The sequence below is a fragment of the Balaenoptera borealis genome (assembly GCF_965194805.1).
Source record: "Balaenoptera borealis genome assembly, chromosome: 2".
Lineage (NCBI taxonomy): Eukaryota > Metazoa > Chordata > Mammalia > Artiodactyla > Balaenopteridae > Balaenoptera > Balaenoptera borealis.
The window spans coordinates 90,853,954-90,876,459 of record NC_138867.1 but is presented as its reverse complement, the minus strand read 5'-3'; the positions used below and the strand labels follow the sequence as shown (position 1 = coordinate 90,876,459).

General features: G+C 39.9%; 1 protein-coding gene and 1 long non-coding RNA gene across 4 annotated transcripts in view; one reads left to right on the top strand and one right to left on the bottom strand.

Annotated features, from left to right (window-relative positions):
* PJA2 (praja ring finger ubiquitin ligase 2) overlaps positions 1 to 3,663 on the top strand; it is a 78,674-nt gene extending 75,011 nt beyond the window's left edge. For all 3 annotated transcript variants that reach the window (XM_082376757.1, XM_082376758.1, XM_082376759.1), the window contains one exon: positions 488 to 3,663. In XM_082376757.1, coding sequence (XP_082232883.1) covers positions 488 to 613 — 126 coding nt within the window. In that variant the 3' untranslated portion in view covers positions 614 to 3,663. The remainder of the gene's footprint in view (positions 1 to 487) is intronic.
* Positions 3,366 to 18,147, bottom strand: LOC309622578. The gene is made up of 2 exons (XR_014240995.1): positions 17,540 to 18,147; positions 3,366 to 17,188 (listed from the first exon to the last, which is right to left on the bottom strand). It is a non-coding gene; the product is annotated as an uncharacterized lncRNA (long non-coding RNA).
* Between the last annotated feature and the right edge of the window lie 4,359 nt (positions 18,148 to 22,506).

The following is a 22,506-nucleotide window of genomic DNA, read 5'->3' as shown; positions in this document are numbered from 1 at the left end:
GAAGGTCTGTGGTCCATCTGCTTTGATGTGCTACACTAAAGTGAGGCTTTAGTATATATGAGGAAGATCCTAGGGGGATAATTTGGTATAATAAATATGTGAATTAATTAGGTCTCTGGTTTCTCTAACACATGTATTCAGTTCAGGTGAAGACATGCCCTGTGACTCCTTGCTCACCCCTGTAGCACCAGTGCCAAGTGGAGCATGTAGTAGACTCTTAATTAATACTCACTAAATGAAAGATGCGTGACCTAAAAGATGCAGACATGATTAGGAGACACTGTTTACCCTCAGAGAAATTGAGTCTGATTGGGATGAAGAGGAAACAGCATCAAAATTTTGCCTCTCTGTACTGTGTGGATTTGAAGTTTATTTGGTTTTGTTTTTAAGTTATTTGACTTGTTTTGAGGATAATGATACTGTTCTGATACTTTGTAGCAGTTAAGATCTTTCCATTGGCTGTGAACTTGTTTTATTCTTCCCCCAGTCAGGGACGTGCCCTGTGTGCCGCCGTCATTTCCCACCTGCTGTGATGGAAACACCTGCAGCTGCTTCCTCTGAGCCTGATCATGATGCCCCACCTGCAAACGACAGTACTGCAGAAGCCCCCTAAACCTGAACACTTGAATGAGATCGGTCTATCAAAGTAAATCTGCAGATCCTTCTAAATCTGATGTGCAAATAATTATATATAAATATATTTAAAATGCTATATATAGTCTATGCCATAGTTTAGAAAGAGAATATTAACCTTTCTAAACTAAATTTAGGTTTGCAGAAAGTACTAAACATTTTCAAGCTGAATGTTGAAGTAATGCATTCATTTTCTTTAGTTTAATATGTTATTAATTGTAATGTCAAGCTTATCAATTAACTTTATCCAGAAGAAATAATCATCTGTGTGGCACACATTATTGGTTTTGTCTGAAGTACTGCCACTAAGTGATTATAATTAAGCTTTCCTATTTGCATCAAATGTGAAGATTGTGATCACAACAGTAGTAAAATTTGGTTTCGTTGGAAATAAAAAAGAATTCTAAAGCATGCTTTTTCATTGGTCCCTTTGCTTTTGCTTCATCAAAACCTCTTGGTTCATAATACTGAGTGGTTTTATAAGAAGATAACCTATTCTTTCATCTTTGTTTAAAATTAGGACTTTTTAGAATGCCAAACAAAACTTCTGGCTAGAGCATCACAAAATTTTAAAATCTTAAATGTAATCTCCTTGAAATGGTTAGGTAGTAAAATAAGTTATTATATTTGAAATGGTGGATGTGCTTAAAGTAAGGTTAGTAAAGCATATAAACAATCTCATGTGCTCAGTGCTTGGTACAGTGAGATGAATTAGATGGCCTTATGAAATCCTTTCTGTTTGGTTAAAATTATACTTGAAGGTCCAGAAAACTCGTGGCACATTTGTGTAATAAATACTGGATATAGTTAAAGGTAATTTTGGCTCTGAAATATTTTGGAAAGTCTGAAAACAAGCATAAAGTGTTTTAAAACACTCATTCTGTTGTATACCGAAGGAAAACCTGAATCCTTAAAAAACTAGAAGATTAATTGTGCTGTCTTGTATAAAGCATAAAACTGATGGGGTCCAGGACAGATTTGGCCATACCTTTTTACAACATATCTAAACCTTACTATGTTATAATTTATTATTTTAAAATATTGTTGAACAAGGATTAGTCATATTACATTATCAGCCTTTGTTTCTTTACACTAATTTATTTTGGGAAAATTATTCACCTGGAACTAAAATAAAAACAAGTAGTTTCAAATTAATCCATGGGTGAAAAAGGAATAGATTGTATGATTGCCTAGTGACTGTATGAACAGAACTGAACAGGTAACACAGTTCCATTCTTAATTTCCTTTCTCTAAAAGAGAAAAGAAGATGCTGACCTCACATTTATCCTCTGAAAGAGATCTGTTCACAAGCTTTTACAAAAGTGAGGAAATCAGCTTTCCTTACTTTACATTTTTTTTAATGGGAAATTTGACCCACAGGGTCATCTTTGTAATTATGTAACCAAACGAAGAGCGCACAGCTTTCTGTTTAGGTTATCACACCCAGTAGGCAAGTATGTATCAACATGGACATAATATTTAACTTATGGATGTGATTCGGTATCAACACCAGAGAATGATGGGTGTTAGAATGCCACATTTGAGCAAGTAAAATAGTAAAACACACAGTGAGTGTACATCCATCCAAGTAGTACAATGATAATTTAGTTTAGACACATAAAAAGAATGTTTATATGGCTTCCCAAATGCAAAATTACATTTTATTTGTGTAATTAATTTCTCTGCATATTTATATTCCATCTCTTTTCTTCATTCTTAAAAATGTATTTTCACTGTTGGCATATTTGAGGCTTAAATATAAGGAACATAACACTTGCATTCTAATTTTTGCATATATTGTAAATGTGTCTGGTACTTACAGCAAAATACTGTGTATCCTTTTATGGGTAAAACAAAACTGAACATTGCATGCATGTAATGTGGTGACTTTGTAATTTAGGGGTTCTTTGGGGCTTCTGTGACTTTGGAAATGCTTACATTCAAGCCTTAATGTTGCATTAGGTAGCATGTTTTCCTTCTGATGTATATAGTCACTGTTGTATAAACTAATCTTTGCTTGTTTTCTACTCTGTGATCTTTCCATACCATATTTCATTGATGATCAGTTAGTGTCAAGGAGTCAAATCAAATTAAAATTAATTCTCATGTGTATGTATATTGTGGAAATTTGTGGCTAGTGTGATTTTTATTGTTGTTGTTTCCTTTAAATAATAATGATCAGTTGTGACACTTAGTGGTTAAACTGACATTGTTACAGATTTCTCTGTAATAAGCCACACATTATATTTAGGCAGTATAAAGGGACCTTGGTTTTCTTCTAGATAGCAGCTGTCCCAAAGAAAATATTTCTTCTTTGGCTGTTACGATTTAGCTATTATCTGCCAGTTGTTAAGAGGTTTTGGTTCCAAATTCAACCAGCAGTGTTGAGAGCTGAACTTAAGATAGCTGTTGTACTTTTTGCTTTCCATCTGTTTCTGCCCTTCATTCTTGGCTCCCTACTATCTGTAAACAGCTGCTATGAAGGAGAAAAGTTGAATAAGAGTTGGCTTAAAAATTCTTTTAAAAAGAAAATTGAGGTTTTAGAATTTTCATTGTAACAAGCTGATATAAGCTGAGGCTGACAAGTTAGGACACCTAAATATTGTTTGATCATATCTTGGCTCCTTTTGAAAAAGTAAAGAATATATGAAGGTAAATTAGAAATATAAATATTAATAAAAGTATTGTTTCTCTTATTTCTCTATTATATGTTAAATGACTTGACCTAATAATTTTATTTTTTTAAACGTTTTCTTCTTTCTTGTAATTTGAATGCTGATATTTAAAGGTAGATCTATGTGGTTTTCTTTCGTGTTTCTTATTTGTTTATCTCTAAGCTAACTAACTCTTTGTGATCTGCATTTATATATAAACTGTTAAATATATGTGAACTGTTAAAATGGAATGCAAGTTTTTCAAAAGCCCAGGTCTAAACACAATGATTGGTTTATTGTTCTACAACCCCAATCCATCATTTTTCGTGTAAATCATAAACAATAAACAGGATATACTCAGTGGTCATTTCTAATATTTAATTGTGTAGTCTTATCACTTCTATAATGTAACCCCCTGGAGGATTTAGTATTTATAGCAAAGTACACAGCTACTAAGGAAGTCTGGAATAGGCTCCTGAGCACATGATTTTATAGTCCTTTAACTGTGATCTAAGAAGGAAAACCCTAAAAGAGACCTCAGCTGTACAGAAGTGGTTGATGGACTTCCAGAGTTGGAGCCACTCAGCACGCCTACAAGGGTTGGATTTCGTTAGAAGAGTATCACCCAAATGTTCCTATAAATAGCACATACGTGAAGCTAGGCAGAAAGGTTCTGTCTCTTCTGTGTGGCCACCTCTTCCTATCTTCCCTCAGGCTTCACACTTTTCTCAAATCTTGCATGATATCTATTCTAGACCAGCCTGGCATTGGCTATTTCCATCCCTCACTTAAAATGTGTTGCTCAGAACTAAACACAGTTCTTCTGTTGTCTGACTAGAGCAAGGTCCAGAAGCATTATTGCCAACATCAAAGTGATTCTCATATGACTGTTATGACTCGTGTATGTTGATGTTATTATCATTACCATCATTATTAGCAAGCATATCACATTGTTGTCTCTTGCTAAACTTCAAGGTATTGCTGGTAAGCCAAGTCTGTTCCTAATAATTACTTACACAATTTCTTCTTAACCCAATTGGACTACATTCATCCTTACTAAATTTAACTTGTAAAGGTCCATATGAATTCTGATTCTTCTCTCATCCTGTATCAGTCCCAATTTTGATGAAGCATGCCTTTTGTGTTTAGTGGCTTTGTCCAAGTGACTGATAAATACTGAATAGAACAGGATGAAATACAGACCCTCTTCAGAATGCCACTGTAGACTGCCCTCTAGATGACTTTGATCCACCAGTCAGTACTCTGGGTACAGTTGTTGAAGCAACTACCAGTCACTTAAGTGCTTTTGTTCCTTCATGGTTCCTAAAAGGACACCGTAAGAAATTTTGTCCTGTTTGGTCAACAAGCACTATGGAAGTAGCCTAATCTGCTAGTATATTAAATCAAGAAAATAAGTGAAGTTAGCCGGAAATGCTTCGCTCTTAGCGAAGCCATACAACCTCCTTTTCTAACTGCTCACATGCCATCTGTTAATCTTCCCTAGAATTTGATAAGTGATCAATGTCAACCTCATTTTTCTAATTTTTGGAATCTACTCTTTTTCCTCTCAAAAATTAATGATATTTGAAGTAACATGACCTTGACAAGTCACTTAATCACTCTGCTTCTGTTTTCTGTATAAAGACTGTGAATTAAAGGTTCAGTACTCCTGTTTGTGCATGGGTAAAGGTTTGAAAAAAATGTTCTTTGTTGATGTGCAAAGTCATGGGGAATAAAAAAGCATCTTAATCACCTCTCAGGAGCGGAAATAATTTGACATGGAAACTTTATTAAATCAAAAGAAATAAAATTTAATTAATGTCAGTTTTACTAAAAGGCTACATGCCTGGATATGGCAGTTTATTCCATTTTGCATTCTTAGTTTATAATCAATATGCAGTTATTTAGTAAATATTAGAGAAGGGAGGTCTTTATCTTATTTTTTGGAAAGATAATACCTCTTAGCCATTCACTGTCAGAGAAATTATGCAAGCCACCATTATTTCTTTTCCTTTGATTATAAAACAGCAATTCTTCTTAATAAGATTCACTGAGAAAAATGCATTTTTACATTATAAGAATAGTTCCCATTTATGAAGTGCTAAATATTAGACATTGTGTTAGGCTTTCTGTTTTAGCTAATCTTCATAATGAATCTGCAGCGTAGTTTATATTGTTCCAGCTTTTACAAAGAAAAAATTGAGTCCTGGTTCTTAAACAAGAGCCTGAGGGTTCTGTGTAGTTCATGCCACCTTCCTGGGTAGGAACAACCTATATGATCAATGTTAATATTTACTAAGTTGTTTGAAATGTAGTCTGAGTTTTAAAAATGGGAAAAGTGGGGGGTCTTTAAAATTCTGAAAAATATTTTGTTAGTTTTTCCTTTTTGTATTATTTTGCTAAATTGTTACAGAGAGACATTTTTGCCTTAAGTAATATACTGCTGACCAAAGTTATAATGTCCTACTTAGTGAAGTTTCTTAGTCACCATTAAGATCTGATGAGAACTTCCTACCTTTGCCGTATTATTTGGGATCCTTAAATTATTCTGCAGAAACTCTCTCTGGCCTGAGAGGTGTGTGGCATCCTCTTGTCTCTTCAACCAATGAGACCTTACTAACGCAGATATCTGTCTATAAGCAACTAGCCCTACCCTTTCCAAAAGTCTCTGGATTTCTTCCTTCGGAAGCCATGGACATTTGCCCTCACAGTTGCAATCACTCAGAGTGGAGAACTTACCCCAGATTGCTTCATCATTAGGAACAAACATTTGACACAGGGTTTCTTTTTGATTTCAGTCCTTAAATGGTATTTTAAATTCTTTCCAGGCATTCAAGCTATGCCCTAGTTCTCTTGTCTATTCTATTTCCATTTTCTTGTTAAAAGACCTCAAGTGTTACAATTATAAGGGGCTTCACTACGTACCACCATTGTGATTAGCCTTTGGCCTCCACAAACAATTCCTCCTCCTGACCCGGAGCAAGGATCCTTCAACCCTGGTATTGCAGTACCCTAGGTTTGGTGCCACTAAAGAACATCAAGAGTTTTTATATTAGTTTAAATTCACATTTAAGGCAGATGAGGATAGGAATTGGGGAACTTACAGAATCAACCTTGTCTGGAAAGCAAGCTCTAGCCTAGATTGGATGATGATGACTCACAAGTGAACCGGGGTTATAGCCCAATCTAAATGAGTAAATAGCACCTGGAAGAAGATGTTTAAATTTTTTAATAAAAATTAGTTGGCTTATAAAATAATATATTAAACATATCAGGCTGGCATCCTCCCTGAATCTGTGGAAACAACACTTTCATCAAATCCAACAAATTAACTCCATATGCTGAGCTGCTATCTGTTTAACAAATGTTTATCAAGTGCCTAATCTAGCACAACGTTTAGCAAGATCATCAAACTCCCTGGCCTCCTGGAGTGTTCCTTGTATTGAGGAGACTCTATTACACGTTTTTCCCAAAGCAGCTGGATTCACTGTATGGGAAGGAGTTCATCTTGGCCTGGAGGATGCCTGTGATTATCCAAGCAAGAAACAACCAAAGCAGGGAGAAAGAATAACACGTGCCGAGCCCCCCAAGGTGACTAGCTACCGGCAGCTACCCTCATTCCCCAATGATCTGTATCTGTGTTACTGTATTTATAGGTTGAAAATCTCTTAGGAGGTTATATGCCCTATGGCCCCCAGCAGGTCATGATATCTCACAACCAGAGAAAGATTTGGAAAGATTTTTTTTTTTCCCAGAGATGGGGCTGGCCATAATGGAGAGAAGCAAAACTTAAAGTGTTTCACCTTATTTGTGTTGTATTATTACCTTTGCCTCCTACTCCCTGTGCTCTAAGGCATTTACACATAAGCATCCAGTGTGCTTTTCCCCAGAAAATGGAACATAAAGCAGGCAATTCTGAGTCATTGCTTTCCTGCTGGCTTTTGTAACCATGCTGGAGGACCAGAGCTAACATACCCTGAAAACTGTCTTACTAAGGGCTGGACAAGGAGTAAGCACCACTGTCAAATTTGCTACACTGTGATTACCATAGAAGCCGAATGAACTGGGCAGCAAGGGCACTAAACGCTATGCAGATGCACAGTCGTGTTAGGACAGCCCCTGCCTGACTCAGCAGCAGCACCATGGTACACAGAGGTGCCACATCTACGCATGCCAAGGCTCACTCAGGGAGGGCAGAAATGTTGCGCAATCCTTTGGGTTCTTTGGGTCTCCTCCCCACCCCCACTGCCGTATAACGCATTTTTCTCCCCCAAATCAGGTCCTGGAGAAGCCCCTAGAGCTTATTTAATCCTTCTGTAGGTGCCACTTTATAAAGAGGAAGCAGAGTAGAAGGCTGCCTTAGATGGTGCCTGCCATGGCCACCCTACTTGAAGCATCCCTTCTCATTGTCCAGAGCTGCAGAGGGTCTGAGAGTTTGCCCTGCTTGTAAGCTAACACATTTCATAGATTCTGGCTAAACCTATGGGACCCCTGGATCAGAGACAAAGGGTTTTATTTCTCATGGTACAGTGGGCAGCATGAGCTGCATAATCGCCCAAACAGTTCCCGTTGCCCGCATGTCCCTCACGGACGATGCAGAGCTTGGCCCAGGTGGACGCTGCACACACAGTGAGTCTGTCACAGATGAGAAAATTCGAGCTTAGGAAACCCTAGTCTTATAAAGGGACTGCTGGTAAGCCTGCCTAACCTTGCCCTAGAGAAAGACATTATATGTTATCTTGGTCAGGAAACAAATCTGTCCTCTGACCTGGGGGGATGAGGGAGGGATAATATATATATCTGTTTTCTAGGATTTTTCTATACAGACTCCAGTACAGAACAAAGCTGTCAATGCCTCTTGCGCAGAAGACATGAGAAACACAAGGAACCCATGAATTGTCTCCCAACACCTGTAGACCCTGCTAAAGGGATGGGATACTGCAGGTCAAGAAAACCCACTCACCCCAGCCACAGCTGATTTGACTGATGGGGGCACCAGACTCAAGGCCCGTCCATTCAGAGGTTGGCCAGGGGCCAGGGGCTAAAGGTTAGGCAGGCCAGCAGGTCCTCTCACTAATCTTGGTTGGGAAATAGGCAATTCCCAGTAGGAAATGGGAGATGAATTCGGCAAAAGGGTTGTACGAGGAGGGATTAAAGTTGTGAGTAGCCACGATCATGCTGAAGCGATGAGGCAGCAGAAAGTAAGAGCAACTAGAAACTACGAGTGGGAGAAGATATGCAAGAGTGGATTGGGAAGGAAGGCAACTGCAGTGGAGGGCAGGAAGCGGAGCCTCGTTACTGTGGACACTAGAACGGAGAAGCAGTCATAGCTCCTTACTTTTCATCCCCATCTGCTCCGCACACCAAAATGGGCATCCGTTATAGTAACACATACACAAGCCATTACTGCAGAGAATTTGAGTGAGTCTTTAGTTGAAAAAGAACTCAGGTTATAAGGAACAGAAGAGGTGCAGAAAGATGTCATAGGACAGTAAGTTGGCTAACATTTATTGAGTGCATACTATATGCCAGGAACGTTTGTAGGTAGTTTTACATGCATTATCTTAGTTAATCCTAACAAAAATTTTTAGATGTAGACTTCTAATCTCCAAAGGGCATCAAAAGGTTAAGCAGCTGCCAAGGGTCACACAGCTAGTAAGTAGGGGAGTCAGGATTCCAATCCAGTGCTCCTCACTGCTTTGTTCTATGGCATCCTGCATAGGCAAGTGAGTTAACACTCAAGGTAAGAATAAATGAAGTAAATTTCAGCTTCAGTACTGATAGTTCTCGCAGACGGACCTGCAAGTTCAATAGCCTAACCTAACATTTGGACCAAAAACTACTCTGACGTTGGTAATTACCTTTATCAATAAGCCCAAAGAGGCTGAGAGGAGCCTAAACATATTACATTGCTTTAGTCTCCTACCTGAAAAAAGAAAAAGATCTCAGCAGCTGCAGAAGTTTATGTTACTTTCCAATCCACTGCAGAGAGAATTCTGCCTCAATCATTCTTCTCTTGTCAGTCTCTGTGGTACCCACAGTACCAGTGACCACTACCCACATCTCTAAGTAAGCAAGAACAATAATGTGGTCAAGGAAGCCTGTTATTTTTCACACTGGTAAGGCCTGGGTAGAAAGCAGGTTGTGATTGAATGGGGATAAATGTCAAGTCCCTACTATTCTTCACCCTTAATCCACTCCACATGGTCTTGTTCTGTCCTAATTAGTCTCTGTCCCAGATAGCGAAGCCTTTTGGTTAATGAGTACCCACAGCCTCATCATCTCCAGTTACAGATACCACGGGAAGCTGGGAGAGCATTGCCCAAGCAACTTGGCAGAAGGCGCTTTACTATTCATAGACTGCTGTGCTTAGAATCAATGAAAACTTAACAATTAAATCACCAACATATTACCTCGCCTAAGGAGGAAGCAACGGCTTGCCCATGATCGTACAACCAGAAAATGCTGGAGCTAGGACTTGAAGGCACGTCTCCTGACCATGTCCCAAACTGCTCTTGCTTTCTGGCCCAGTGTCATCATCTGGTGAGTCAGGGCAGCAGCAAGATTAGATCAGAAATAGCTGGTATTTACCTCCAAACCTGCTCTGTGCGCAGGTCCTCAGCTGTCAGCAGACAAAGTGAGAAAATAATGACAAATAAGCAGATGAAGACTTTTGCTTGTGAATTCCTGTTTTTATTCTTCCATTTTGGGGCCTTTTTAAGTTAGGAAAGACTTGGGGTGAGGAGGTAGGGGGAGAGAGAGAGAGAGAGAAAACAGAGTGGCAGAGTGGGGAACTAGAATGAGACAAAAAATAAAAGCAATGTCAGTGGTTCTCTGGCTTCCAGCACCTGCGGGAATTTCTCAATAGGTGTTCCGTGCTCTTGCAGAGCACAAACGTTAAACTTCTAAGGAGTTTTAAAATACAAATGTCACGAGTTTAAAAAATAAGTTTTAATAACATTGCAAAAATACCCGAGAAATTAAAAGAACATATAGCAAATCCCTATATAACCATCATCTGTCTGCAGTGGATTTGACAACTTAAGAACTATTAACATTTTACCACATTGACAGAAAAATGTTCATATGTATATTTATGTATAGTAGTCGTTCCTTTTCCTCAAAACAGGGCCGTGTCCCTAGGAAAGTTGTTTTGACTTCAACCTCCACTACCTGATTCATCCTCAGAGGCCCTTCTAAAACCACATGTATCTCCCACCGTCAAGGATCACAAATAGGCTTTGCCTAACTTGTCAACTCTGATCAGTTTGCTGGAGGGAGTTCAGTGGAATCCAGGCTCAGAGAGAGAGAATGCCACAATTGGGAAGGTATGTCTACCTCCGGTGCGGGAGAGGTGGCTTGGGGGCTGAGAGCTGTGCTTGCTCCCAGCTCTACCTCACTACGCCCTGCTCCCCACCCCCAAACCTCTCTGTTTACTGTGGGATGTGCCACAGCTGTTCAGCCCAGCAGCTAGATAAGCTTCCTACCCTGCGAGCTTTCAGAGACTGCACTGTTATAATGCTCTGCTCCCAAATCACTGTAAAAGTTGAACTGCACTGCATTCAGGAAGACATGTCTTAAAGGAATTAGTTTATCCTTCTCTGGTTGGACTCCCTCTGCAGAAAATTCTACCTCTAACCTCTGGCCTGTTTTCCACCGTAGTTCCTCCCTGAAAAGTCTGTGGAAGGCCTCACGGGAAGCAATGTTTCTTCAGCTCCAGGCAGGAGGTGAGGTGCATTTCATCTCTTCTAGACTGGAGCCTAGCCTGCCTTTGCGTTTCTGACAGCTTGCTTTGCAGGAGGCCCTTTATTAAAATGAAAGTACAGGGTGAAATGTCGAGCTTTTTAAGGATAACACTGATTAATCATCCCTAGGAGCTGGTGATTGCTTCGTGGTCCTGAAGTAGCGAACCTGCTGGGTAAAAAAAAAAATCACATTGAAGGGAACACTCTGTCTTATAAATTGAGTAATAGCATTCTCTGGTGTTAAAAGTAAGAGATGATGTACACAAAAGTGAGGATAAGCTTCATTGCACCCAAGGAGAATATTTTTTCCTTTCAAATGGAAATACAAATTTCAGGTTGTTCTATGCAGACTTTCTTGAGCCTAAGAAGAGGGAAGCTGAAGCAATATTTACACAATCCAAGTTACAAGGGAAGAGAAAAACACCTCAATCCTGCTTGTTACTCCAGAGGTGAGAGGCACTAGCCTTTTCTACTCTTCTCTCTCCCTCCTTCCCTCCTCCCCTCCTCCCCTTCCTTCTTTTGCTTCTTTCCTTCATCAGCCAGATTGGCTCAGTTGAAATCCTAAATCCCACCATTTACCGGCTGTGAAATCCTGGGCAGTTTACTTGACCTCCATGTGTGTTGCCTCATCTATACATCAGGGATAGACAGTATTTCTCTTGTAGGGTGGTCATGAGAGTTGAGTGAGTCAGTACAGGTGATGAGAGTTGAGTGAGTCAGTACAGTGATACTTGAGTCTGGTCAGGCCCCTAATGACTTTTAGGGGGGAACACTTCTTCCCCACTCCCCATGTTTCCCTCCACGGGGCGGGAACTCCGCTGCTGAGACACTCCCAACCTCTCTCGCTCTCACTTGCTGGGCAGTGGCTTAATCCGGTTAGAATTAGGGTGAGTAAACCGGCGTGCTTGTCTCAGCTTCTCTTCATCTCTTGGAAGTGAGTAGTCGCCTCTGCCCTTCCGAGGGCGGTCCTCATACGAGACTGGCTCTGGCCCAGCGCTGTAACGGCGGCGCCAGCAGGCTAATCCCAGATTCCCTATTGAGACGAGCCGCACTGCGCTTTGCCGCCAGTGAGGGTCCTGCGCCTTGACGTTGCTTCCTCAAGGCGTTCCTGGTCCCCCTCCAGGGCCTGGGGCTGGCTGGACAGGCCGTGACGTCTGGGCAGGTATCCCTGTGGGCCCCAGACCCGGCATTTGCTCCCTCACCCTCTACCATGCAAGTGGGCGCAATGAGCCATGGCCCGGCTCTGGTCCCGGGAGGATGACCTGGCCAGCCACTTTCTCCCGCCGACTGACAACATTTCTTGAAAAAGTGAACAAGATTAGGCTGCCAGAATCATGCTGATCCGGAGTGCCTCTCACTCACATCAGAAAGGGAGCAAGTTCAAGTCTTGGCTTGAGCTGCATGTGTGGGCCTGTGTCACTGAAGCCGCCTGGTCTATGGCACTTAAGGTGGGGGCCAGCAGGTGTCCTTTACCCTGTTCCACTCCCACCGCTGGCACCCAGGGCAGTCACCCACCCCCAGCAGGTCGTCTCTGGGGTGGCAGTGCCATCTCCTCTGAGGACCCTGGAGACCATTGCCCCACCACACCAGTGGGACCCTTTCCACCCGTGTCTCCTGCCTCCAGTCGTGGTGACATCGTGGTGCTCTCACAGGTTGGTCTTAAACTGTGCTGGATGAGGGAGGGATCGGCATTTCTCGTGCGGAAGGAACTGCTCTCTCCCGCCAGCTGACACCCGTTCTCTCTGTTGATGGTGTGGAAGAGGTCTACATGGAAAGAGATCACATTCGAGGAATGAAGTGATTGCAGCCTAAGGAGTTCAAGAGAGGATGTAGTTGGAAGATACGCTGTTCTGTTTATGCCATAAAATTCAGAACAGTACATTTAACGTATCTAGAAGATGAGTTATTGTTCCCATTTTCCTGCCTACTCTGGATAAGACTTGCACATGTGGTCATCATCAATGAAGCACAATAACAACCTTTGATGGAGTCTTTGGAAGCCGGTGTCCACAGGCCACACTTTGAGTGATACAGTGGCATCAGGAGTAATGATGTAACCAGCATTAAATAATGGAAGGAGGAACCTGCAGAGGCAAGAAGAACTATGTTTCAATACAAACAGGTTCTGAAAGCCATGGCCTCATGAGTAATAATGCTATTGCTATAATTTCCTCCTTGTGGGAGATACGAAATTAGCCAGGTACGTTGCATGTGATAATAAAAAACATGAATAAATGGTTCCTGAACCTGGACGGGAAGAAATGGTGCCTGCATAGTATGAAGAATATTCACATGCACTGATGGATAATAAACAAATATGTAAGTACATCTTCTTTTCTCATTATTGGTTCTAAATCTTGATTGATGAATCACAGTACCTCACATGGGTCCATGAGTTTTATAATATATTTTTAATCAAATTATTTATATAAACAAGGGCCCAACAAAAATATTTTTGGAGCCTTGCACACCTTAGGGGTTGTCCTGGAGAAAAGCACTTGCTCATAGAAAAAAGCTATTCCCCCATCCTACCTTTATCAGTAACAGAGGTGCTATTTTTGCCACTAACTGCAACCCTTTTGTCTTATTCCTCAGTTTGTTTAGAATTTGGTCAGGAAAGAGGGGTGCTATTTATTCAAGCCCTCTCAAAGTCCTCAATAGTAAGCACTCCAAGTTAGTTATTATCATTTTTTAAGCATTCAGGTTACATTTTTTTAATATTGAGGTAAAACTGACGTATAACATCATGTTAGTTTCAGGTATACAACATAATGATTCAGTATATATATGTATTACAACATGATCACCACAATAAGTCTAGTTAACATCCATCATCACACATAGTTACACATTTTTTTTCCTCGTGATGAGGACTCTAAATGTTTGCAAATATTTTCTCCCATCCAGTACATTGTCTTTTCATTTTGTTGATGCAAAGGCTTTTTTTTTTTTTTTTTGCAGAGGCTTTTTTTCTTTTTAAATAAATTTATTTATTTATTTTTGGCTGCATTGGGTCTTCGTCGCTGCATGTGGGCTTTCTCTAGTTGCGGTGAGCAGGGGCTACTCTTCATTGCGGTGCGTGGGCTTCTCATTGCGGTGGCTTCTCTTGTTGCGGAGCACAGGCTCTAGGCGCGCGGGCTTCAGTAGTTGTGGCACACGGAGCTCCTGACTTCTTTTTTTTTTTTTTTTTTAATTTTATTTATTTATGGCTGTGTTGGGTCTTCGTTTCTGTGCTAGGGCTTTCTCTAGTTGTGGCAAGTGGGGGCCACTCTTCATCGCAGTGCGCGGGCCTCTCACTATCGCGGCCTCTCTTGTTGGGAGCACAGGCTCCAGACGCGCAGGCTCAGCAATTGTGGCTCACAGGCCTAGTCGCTCTGCGGCATGTGGGATCTTCCCAGACCAGGGCTCGAACCCATGTCCCCTGCATTGGCAGGTAGATTCTCAACCACTGCGCCACCAGGGAAGCCCTGCAGAGGCTTTTTGATTTGACGTAGTCCCACTTGTTTATTTTTGCTTTGTTGCTTTTGCTTTTGGAGTCAGATCCAAAAAATCATTGCTAAAACTGAGTCAAGGAGCTTACCGCTTTTGTTTCTTCTAGGTGTTTTATGGTTCCAGTTCTTACACTCAAGTCTTTAATCCATTTTGAGTTAATTTTTGTGTACAGTGTGAGATAATGGTCTAGTTTCATTCTTTTGCATGTGGCTGTCCAGTGTTCCCAACACCCTTTATTGAAGAGACTGTCCTTTCCCATTTGTATATTTTTGGCTCTTTTATCATAAATTAATTGACCATGTATGCGTGAGTTTATTTCTGGGCTCTCTATTCTGTTCCATTGATCTATTCATGTGTTTTTATGCCAATAAAATACAGTTTTGATTACTTTAGCTTTGTAATATAGTTTGAAGTTAGGGAGCATTATGCTGCCTCCTTTGCTCTTCTTTCTCAAGATTGCTTTAGCTATTCAGGGTCTTTTGTGGTTCCATACAAATCTTAGAATTGTTTGTTCTATTTCTATGAAAAATGCCATTGGAATTTTGATAGGGATTGCATTGAATCTCTAGATTTCTTTGAGTAGTGTGGACATTTTAACACTATTAATTCTTTTTTTTTTTAACATCTTTATTGGAGTATAATTGCTTTACATTGTTGTGTTAGTTTCTGCTGTATAACAAAGTGAATCAGCTATACGTATACTTATATCCCCATATCCCCTCCCTCTTGTATCTCCCTCCCACTCTCCCTATCCCACCCCTCTAGGTGGTTACAAAGCACTGAACTGATCTCCCTGTGCTATGCAGCTGCTTTCCACTAGCTATCTGTTTTACATTTGATAGTGTATATATGTCAGTGCCACTCTCTCACTTCGTCCCAGCTTACCCTTCCCCTCCCCGTGTCCTTAAGTCCACTGTCTATGTCTGCGTCTTTATTCCTGTCCTGCCCTTATGTTCTTCAGAACCATTTTTTTTTTTAGATTCCATATATATAACACTATTAATTCTTAAAATTCATAATCATGGATGTCTTTTCATTTGTGTCTTCTTCAACTTTTTTCATCAATGTTTATAGTTTTTAGTGTACACCTCCTTGGTTAAATTTATTCCTAGGTATTTTATTCTTTTCGATGCAATTCTAGATGGGATTATTTTCCTAATTTTTCCTCCTGATAGTTTGTTATTAGAGTATAGAAACACAACAGATTTTTGTATATTGATTTTGTATCTTGCAACTTTATGTATCATTGATTAGTTCTAACAGTTTTTTGGTGAAGTCTATAAGTTTTTCTATATGTATTATTATGTAATCTGTAAATAATGACAGTTTTACTTTTTCCTTTCTGATTTGGATGCCTTTTATTTCTTTTTCTTGCCTAATTTCTCTGGCTAGGACTTTCAGTACTATGTTGAGTAAAAGTAGCGAGAGTGGACATCCTTGTCTTATTTCCGATCTTAGAAGAAAAGCTTGCAGCTTTTTACCATTGAGTAAGATGTTAGCTGTGGGCTTGCCAAAAATGACCTTTATTATGTTGAGATACAGTCCCTCTATAACTACCTTGTTGAGAGTTTTTATCATAAGTGAATATTGAATTTTGTCAAATGCTTTTTCTGCATCGATTGAGATGATTATATGGGTTTTAAGCCTTCATTTTGTTAATGTGGTGTGTCATGTTGATTGATTTACGAATGTTGAACCATCCTTGTATCCCTGGAATAAATCTCATTTGATCATGGTGTATGATTCTTTTAATGTACTGTTGAATTAGGTTTGCTAATATTTTGTTGAGAATTTTGGTGTCTATGTTCCTTTGGGATATTGGCCTATAATTGTCTTGTATTTTTTCCTGGTTTTGGTATCAGGATAATGCTGGCTTCATTAAATGAGTTTGGAAGTGTTTTCTTTTCTCTCTTTTTTTTTTTCTTGGAAGAGTTTGAGAAGGTTTGGTATTAATTCTACTTTGAATGTTTGGTAGAATCCTCCAGTGAAGCCATCAGGTTCTGGACTTCTGTTTGTTGAGAGATTTTTGCTTATCAATTCAGTTTCCTTTCTAGTAATCATTCTATTTAGCTTTTCCATTTCCTCATAATTCAGTCTTGGAAGGTTGTATGTTTCTAGGAATTTATCCATTTCTTCCAGGTTGTCCAATTTGTTGGCATATAATTATTTATAGAAGTCTCTTATGATTCCTTGTATTTCTGTGTGTGTATCAGTTGTAACATCTCCTGTTTCATATGTGATTTTTACTTATTTGAGTCTTCTGTCTTTTTCTCTTGATGAGTCTAGCTAAAGTTTTGTCAATTTTGTTTATCGTTAAAAGAATCAGTTCTTAGATTCATTGATCTTTTCTCTTGTCTTTTTAGTCCCTATTTCATTTATTTTCACTCTTATATCCTTCCTTCTACTAATTTAGGTCTTTGTTCTTTTTTTTTCTAGTTACTTGAGATGTAAACTTCATTTATTTGAGGTTATTTTTATTTCTTAAGGTACTTACCACTGTGAACTCTCTTAGAACAGCTTTTGCTGCATCCCACAAATTTTGGTATGTTGTATTATTTCCATTTTCATTTGTCTGGAGGTATTTTTTGATTTCTCCATTGACCCATTAGTTGCTCAGTAGCATGTTGTTTAATCTCCACATATTTGTGAAATTTCCAGTTTTTTCTTGTAATTGATTTCTTTTTTTTTTTTTTAAATGTGTTAAGAGGCGATATCCTTGCCTTGTTCTTTTTTATTTATTTATTTATTTATTTTTGGCTGTGTTGGGTCTTCGTTTCTGTGCGAGGGCTTTCTCCAGTTGCGGCAAGCGGGGGCCACTCTTCATCGCGGTGCGTGGGCCCCTCGCTATCGTGGCCTCTCTTGTTGTGGAGCACAGGCTCCAGGTGCGCAGGCTCAGTAGTTGTGGCTCACGGGCCTGGCTGCTCCGCGGCATGTGGGATCTTCCCAGACCATGGCTTGAGCCCGTGTCCCCTGCATTAGCAGGCAGATTCTCAACCACTGCACCACCAGGGAAACCCCCCAATTGATTTCTTGTTTCATATCATTGTGATCAGAAAAGATGCTTGATATGATTTCAGTCTTCTTAAATATGTTAAGACTCGTTTTGTGGCCAAACATATGATCTATCCTGGAGAATCTTCCATGTGCACTTGAGAATATGTAATCTGCTTCTTTTGGTTGAAATGTTCTGTATATATCTATTAAGTCTAATGTGTCATTTAAGGCTGATATCTATTCATTGATGTAAGTGCGGTATTGATGTCCCTTACTATTATTTTATTGCTGTCCATTTCTTCCTTTAGGTCTATTAATATTTGCTTTATATATTTAAGTGCTCATATATTGAGTGCATAAATATTTGCAAATGTTATATCCTCTTGTTGGATTGACCCCTTTATCATATGTAATGCCCTCCTTTGTCTGTGATTACAGTCTTTGTTTTAAAGTCTGTTTTGTTAGATATAAGTATAGCCACCCCAGCTTTCTTTTGGCTTCCATTTTCATAGAATATTCTTTTCCATCTCTTCGCTTTTAGTCTGTGTGTGTCCTTACATCTGATATAAGACTCTTATAGGCAGCATATGGATGGGTCTTATTTTTTTAATCCATTCAGCCACCCTAGGTCTTTTTTTTTTTTTTTTAATTTATTTATGGCTGTGTTGGGTCTTCGTTTCTGTGCGAGGGCCTTCTCTAGTTGTGGCAAGCGGGGGCCACTCTTCATCACGGTGCGCGGGCCTCTCACTATCGCGGCCTCTCCCGTTGCGGAGCACAGGCTCCAGACGCGCAGGCTCAGTAGCTGTGGCTCACGGGCCCAGTTGCTCTGCGGCATGTGGGATCTTCCCAGACCAGGGCTCGAACCCGTGTCCCCTGCATTGGCAGGCAGATTCTCAACCACTGCGCCACCAGGGAAGCCCCTACCCTATGTCTTTTGATTGAAGAATTTAATCCATTTTTTAAATGTAATTATTGATAGATATGTACTTATCCATGTTTAAAATTGTTTTCTGGTTTTTTATTCTTCTCTTGCTCTCTTCCCCTGTGGTTTGATGACTTTCTTTAGTGGTATGCTTAGATTCCTTTCTCATTATCTTTTGTGCATCTACTATAGATTTTTGCTTTGTGGTTACCATGAGGCTTACATATAACAACCTATATTTATAACAGTGTATTTTAAATTGGTAACAGCTTAAGTCTGAACACATCCCAAATCTCTACATTTTTCTCTCCCCTACCACATTTTATGTTTTTGATGTCAGATTTTACATCTTTTTATCTCGTGTATCCCTTAATTATTGTAGTTATAGTTATTTTTACTACTTTGTCTTTTAATTTTCATACTAGTTTTATAAGTGATTAATCCACTACCTTCACTGTAAATTTACTTTTACCAGTCAGATTTATACTTTCATATGTTTTCTTGTTATTAGTTAGTGCCCTTTCTTTTCATCTTAGAGAAGTACTTTAACATTTCTTTTCAGGTCAGTTTAGTGGCAATGAACTCCTTTAGCTTTTGATGGTCTGAAAACTCTTTATCTGTCCTTCAATTCTGAATAATAATTTTGCCAGCTAGAGTATTCTTGGTTGGAAATGTTTTTCTTTCAGCACTTTAAATATATCATGCTTTCTGGTCTGCAAAGTTTCTGCTGAAAAATCTGTTAATAGTCTTATGGGGGTCCCCTTGCACATAACAAGTTGCTTTCCTCTTGCAGCTTTTAAGATTCTCTTCTTGTCTTTAACTTTTGAAATTTTAATTATAATTTGTCTTGGGTATCTTTGGATTCATCTTATTTGGACCTCTGCGGGCTTTCTGGATCTGGATATGTTTCCTTCCCCAGGTTAGGGAATTTTTCAGCCATTGTTTCTTCAGATAAGTTTTCTGCCCCTTTCTCTCTTCTGCTGGGAGCCCTATAAAGCAGATATTAATCTGCTTGATGTTGTTCCATAAGTCCCTTAAGCTATCTTCACTTTTTAAAATTCTTTTTATTTTTTGCTGCTCTGATTGGGTGAGTTCCATTGCCCTGTCTTCAAGCTGACTGATCCTTTATTCTGCTTTATCTAGTCTTCCACTGAACCCCTCTAGGGTGTTTTTCAGCTCAGTTATTGTATTCTTCAGGTCTGTGACTTCTATTTAGTACTTTCATATATTTTCTGTTTCTTAGTTGAAATTCTCACTGTGTTCATCCATTCTTCTTTCAAGTTCAGGAAACAACTTTATGACCATTACTTAGAACCCCTTATCAGGTAGATTACTTATCTCCTTTTCAGCAAGGTTTTTTTCTGAGGTTTTATCTTGTTCTTTCGTTGGAACATATTCCTCTGTTTTCTCATTATGCTTGACTCTCTGTGTTTGTTTCTATGTAGTAGATAAAACAGCCACCTTTCCCACTCGTGAAGGAGTAACCTCATGCAGGAGATGAACCTTGTTCAACCTTGTCCTAGCTCTTTGTTGTCCCTTGAACCTTTGGGGTTGTCCAAGTAGTCTGTTTTATTTTTAATAGCTCTCAATTTTTGAGGGTGTTCCAAGACCTGTCAGTGTCCCAGAGGGGTGGAATCTCAGCACCTAGATTCAGGCTGATTGGAAGCCACAGCTTCAGGTGGCAAATTTAAAGTATGCAAATATATACAGTCCTGTGTAACTGCAACTGTAAGCCCTGCCAGACACCAGAGCAGGCAATCTGGAGTGTCCCCTGGATGATAATCACAGAAATCAGGGCTTTACGTGATCTATAGGCTCCTTTCTGGGAGGTACCAGCAAGGTGTAGTGAGGCAGAGGAAAAGCACAAAGATGGTGTCCTCTGGCCTATGTTCCCTGAGAGCACTTCCTTAGGCCCCTAGATGTGTGCCAAACCTGAAGCCTACCCCTCAGGCTGATGCTCCAGTGTAAGCAAATAGGCCTCTTTCCTAGAGAGGCTGGGGGTGTATTTCAGTCAGCTATCTGTGTAGTACCTTGGAGGTGGTAGCCTGCCAAGAACTGTCTTTCTGATTGTTACAGCCCCCTTGGACACAGGAATGCAAGATCCCCTGACCTCCAGAGCCTGGTGATGAAAGGGCATCCCCTGGGCTGCAGCTGTAAAAACTGAGGCACCAGATGTAAGAACTGGGGCATCAGACATGTGTGAAAGCTCCCCTTTGGGAGATGCAGACAGAGAGTGCAAAGATGATGCCTGTCAGTTGGAAGATAAAGATGGCACTTGCTGAGAAAAAAACAAAGATCTAGAGTAAAATAAAAATAGTAATGTCTGCTGGCTTTAGCAAGGCAGAGGGAGGTATAAAAATGGCACCTGCCAACTCCTCCATCCCCAGAGAATATCCCAACAAGCCTCTGCTCCTCTGGCTAACACTTTAAGATTAGCAAATGAATCTCTTTCACATGAAGTCCAGGCACATTTCAAATGGCTGCTTCTGCCCTGGGACCTGGGGTGGGTGACAGCATGCACGAGCCCTTTAGGAGGTGTTTCTCAGTTCATTACAGCCCTTTGGTTCTCGTGGAAACGAGCCCCATTGGTCAGCTGTTTTAGGGGCTTGTTGGTCGGGTGCATGTCTTAAAAATTGAGGTGTCTGATGTGAGGTATGAACCTTTCACTTCTCAAGAAGCTCAGGGTTTGTGAGTTCCCTCCTGATTGTGGGTCCCTACACTGGGGGTGCGGTTCATGGTGAGATTGTGTCTCAGCCTCTCTGACTCACTTCAATGTGACCTTTTTCTCATTTGCCACATGTGTAGGAGTTGCTCAGCTAGTTTTAAGACATTTTTCTGAGGAAATTGTTCCATGTGTGGCTGTAGATACAGTATGTCCGTGGGAGGAGGTGAGTTCAGGATCTTCCTACATTGCTGTCTTGAACCACTTCCTCAGTTTGCATTTTATGTTTCATTTTTCTCCTTCCCTTCCATTCTCAAAAGCTTATAAACTCTTCTCTGAGCTCTGCAAGATCCCTGGATTTTTTGTTGATGTTGTTGTTGTTTGTTTTTATGATTATTCCAGAGACCTGGACAATAGCACAGAAAGAAATCCCCTTCTTTCTTAATATCCTTCAGTAGTTTGGACTGAATGAAAATTCTTTGCTTCCTAGCCCTCAACTACAGTGCTCTTGAGGCCCATAGACTGTACCTGGGCCCTGACTTGAGGGAAAGATGACAAGAGAGATGTATTCATGGGTTAAAAAACAAGATGCCCAGAAAGAAGTGTATCTACCTTAAGCATTTAATTCAAAAGGGCAAGGGTTATAGGAATGAAGGTATTCAACATAGCAAAATTGGAAGCAAACTGAATGTTCAGTAAATGTAGGAAGGACATGATAAAGTAAGTCATTGCTAAACCAATCAATAAACCAATATGGAGTGCTTTGCCATTATGTTAGGGAGGCCAGGGAGAGACAGGGAATAAGACTTCTGTGAAATAAAATAAGGAGGAAAGGAGGCAACGCAATTTTATAAATGTATATCTTGTGATTATAACTAAGGAAAATTATCATCTGAAAAAATGATGTGAATAAAGTGATAATAGAGAGTATGTTAGAGTAATTGGATTCTATTTCTTACTGCTTTAAAGAAAATGTAATATAGTTATATTACTTTAATATAATTTAATAAATGCCTTCTTTCTAAGGGAGGGTCAGCCATTGCCTTTCTCCCAGCAATCTGCAGCCCCAGGGTCTCCATGCCTGAGTCACACTAAGCAGTCTTGTCTCCTGTGACAAGACTTGCTCTTTTCTCTCTAATTTGTTGTTTCTCAAAGTATGCTCTTTGTATCATTTAAAACAGTCTTTGGGGATGGAGCTCAGGAATCTGCCTTGTAAACAGATTCCCGGGTGCTCACTAAAGTTTAGAGCAAAATTTTTTTTTGTAGGCAAAAGCCCTCAAGGAAACGCACACAGGGATTTCTGTGATCTATATTATTTCTTAAAGCAAACTGAATCCTGTGAAAGTATGCCATGTGTGTGTGTTTAGTTAAAAACTCAGTGAACAGAGTGTTATTTATCCTCAA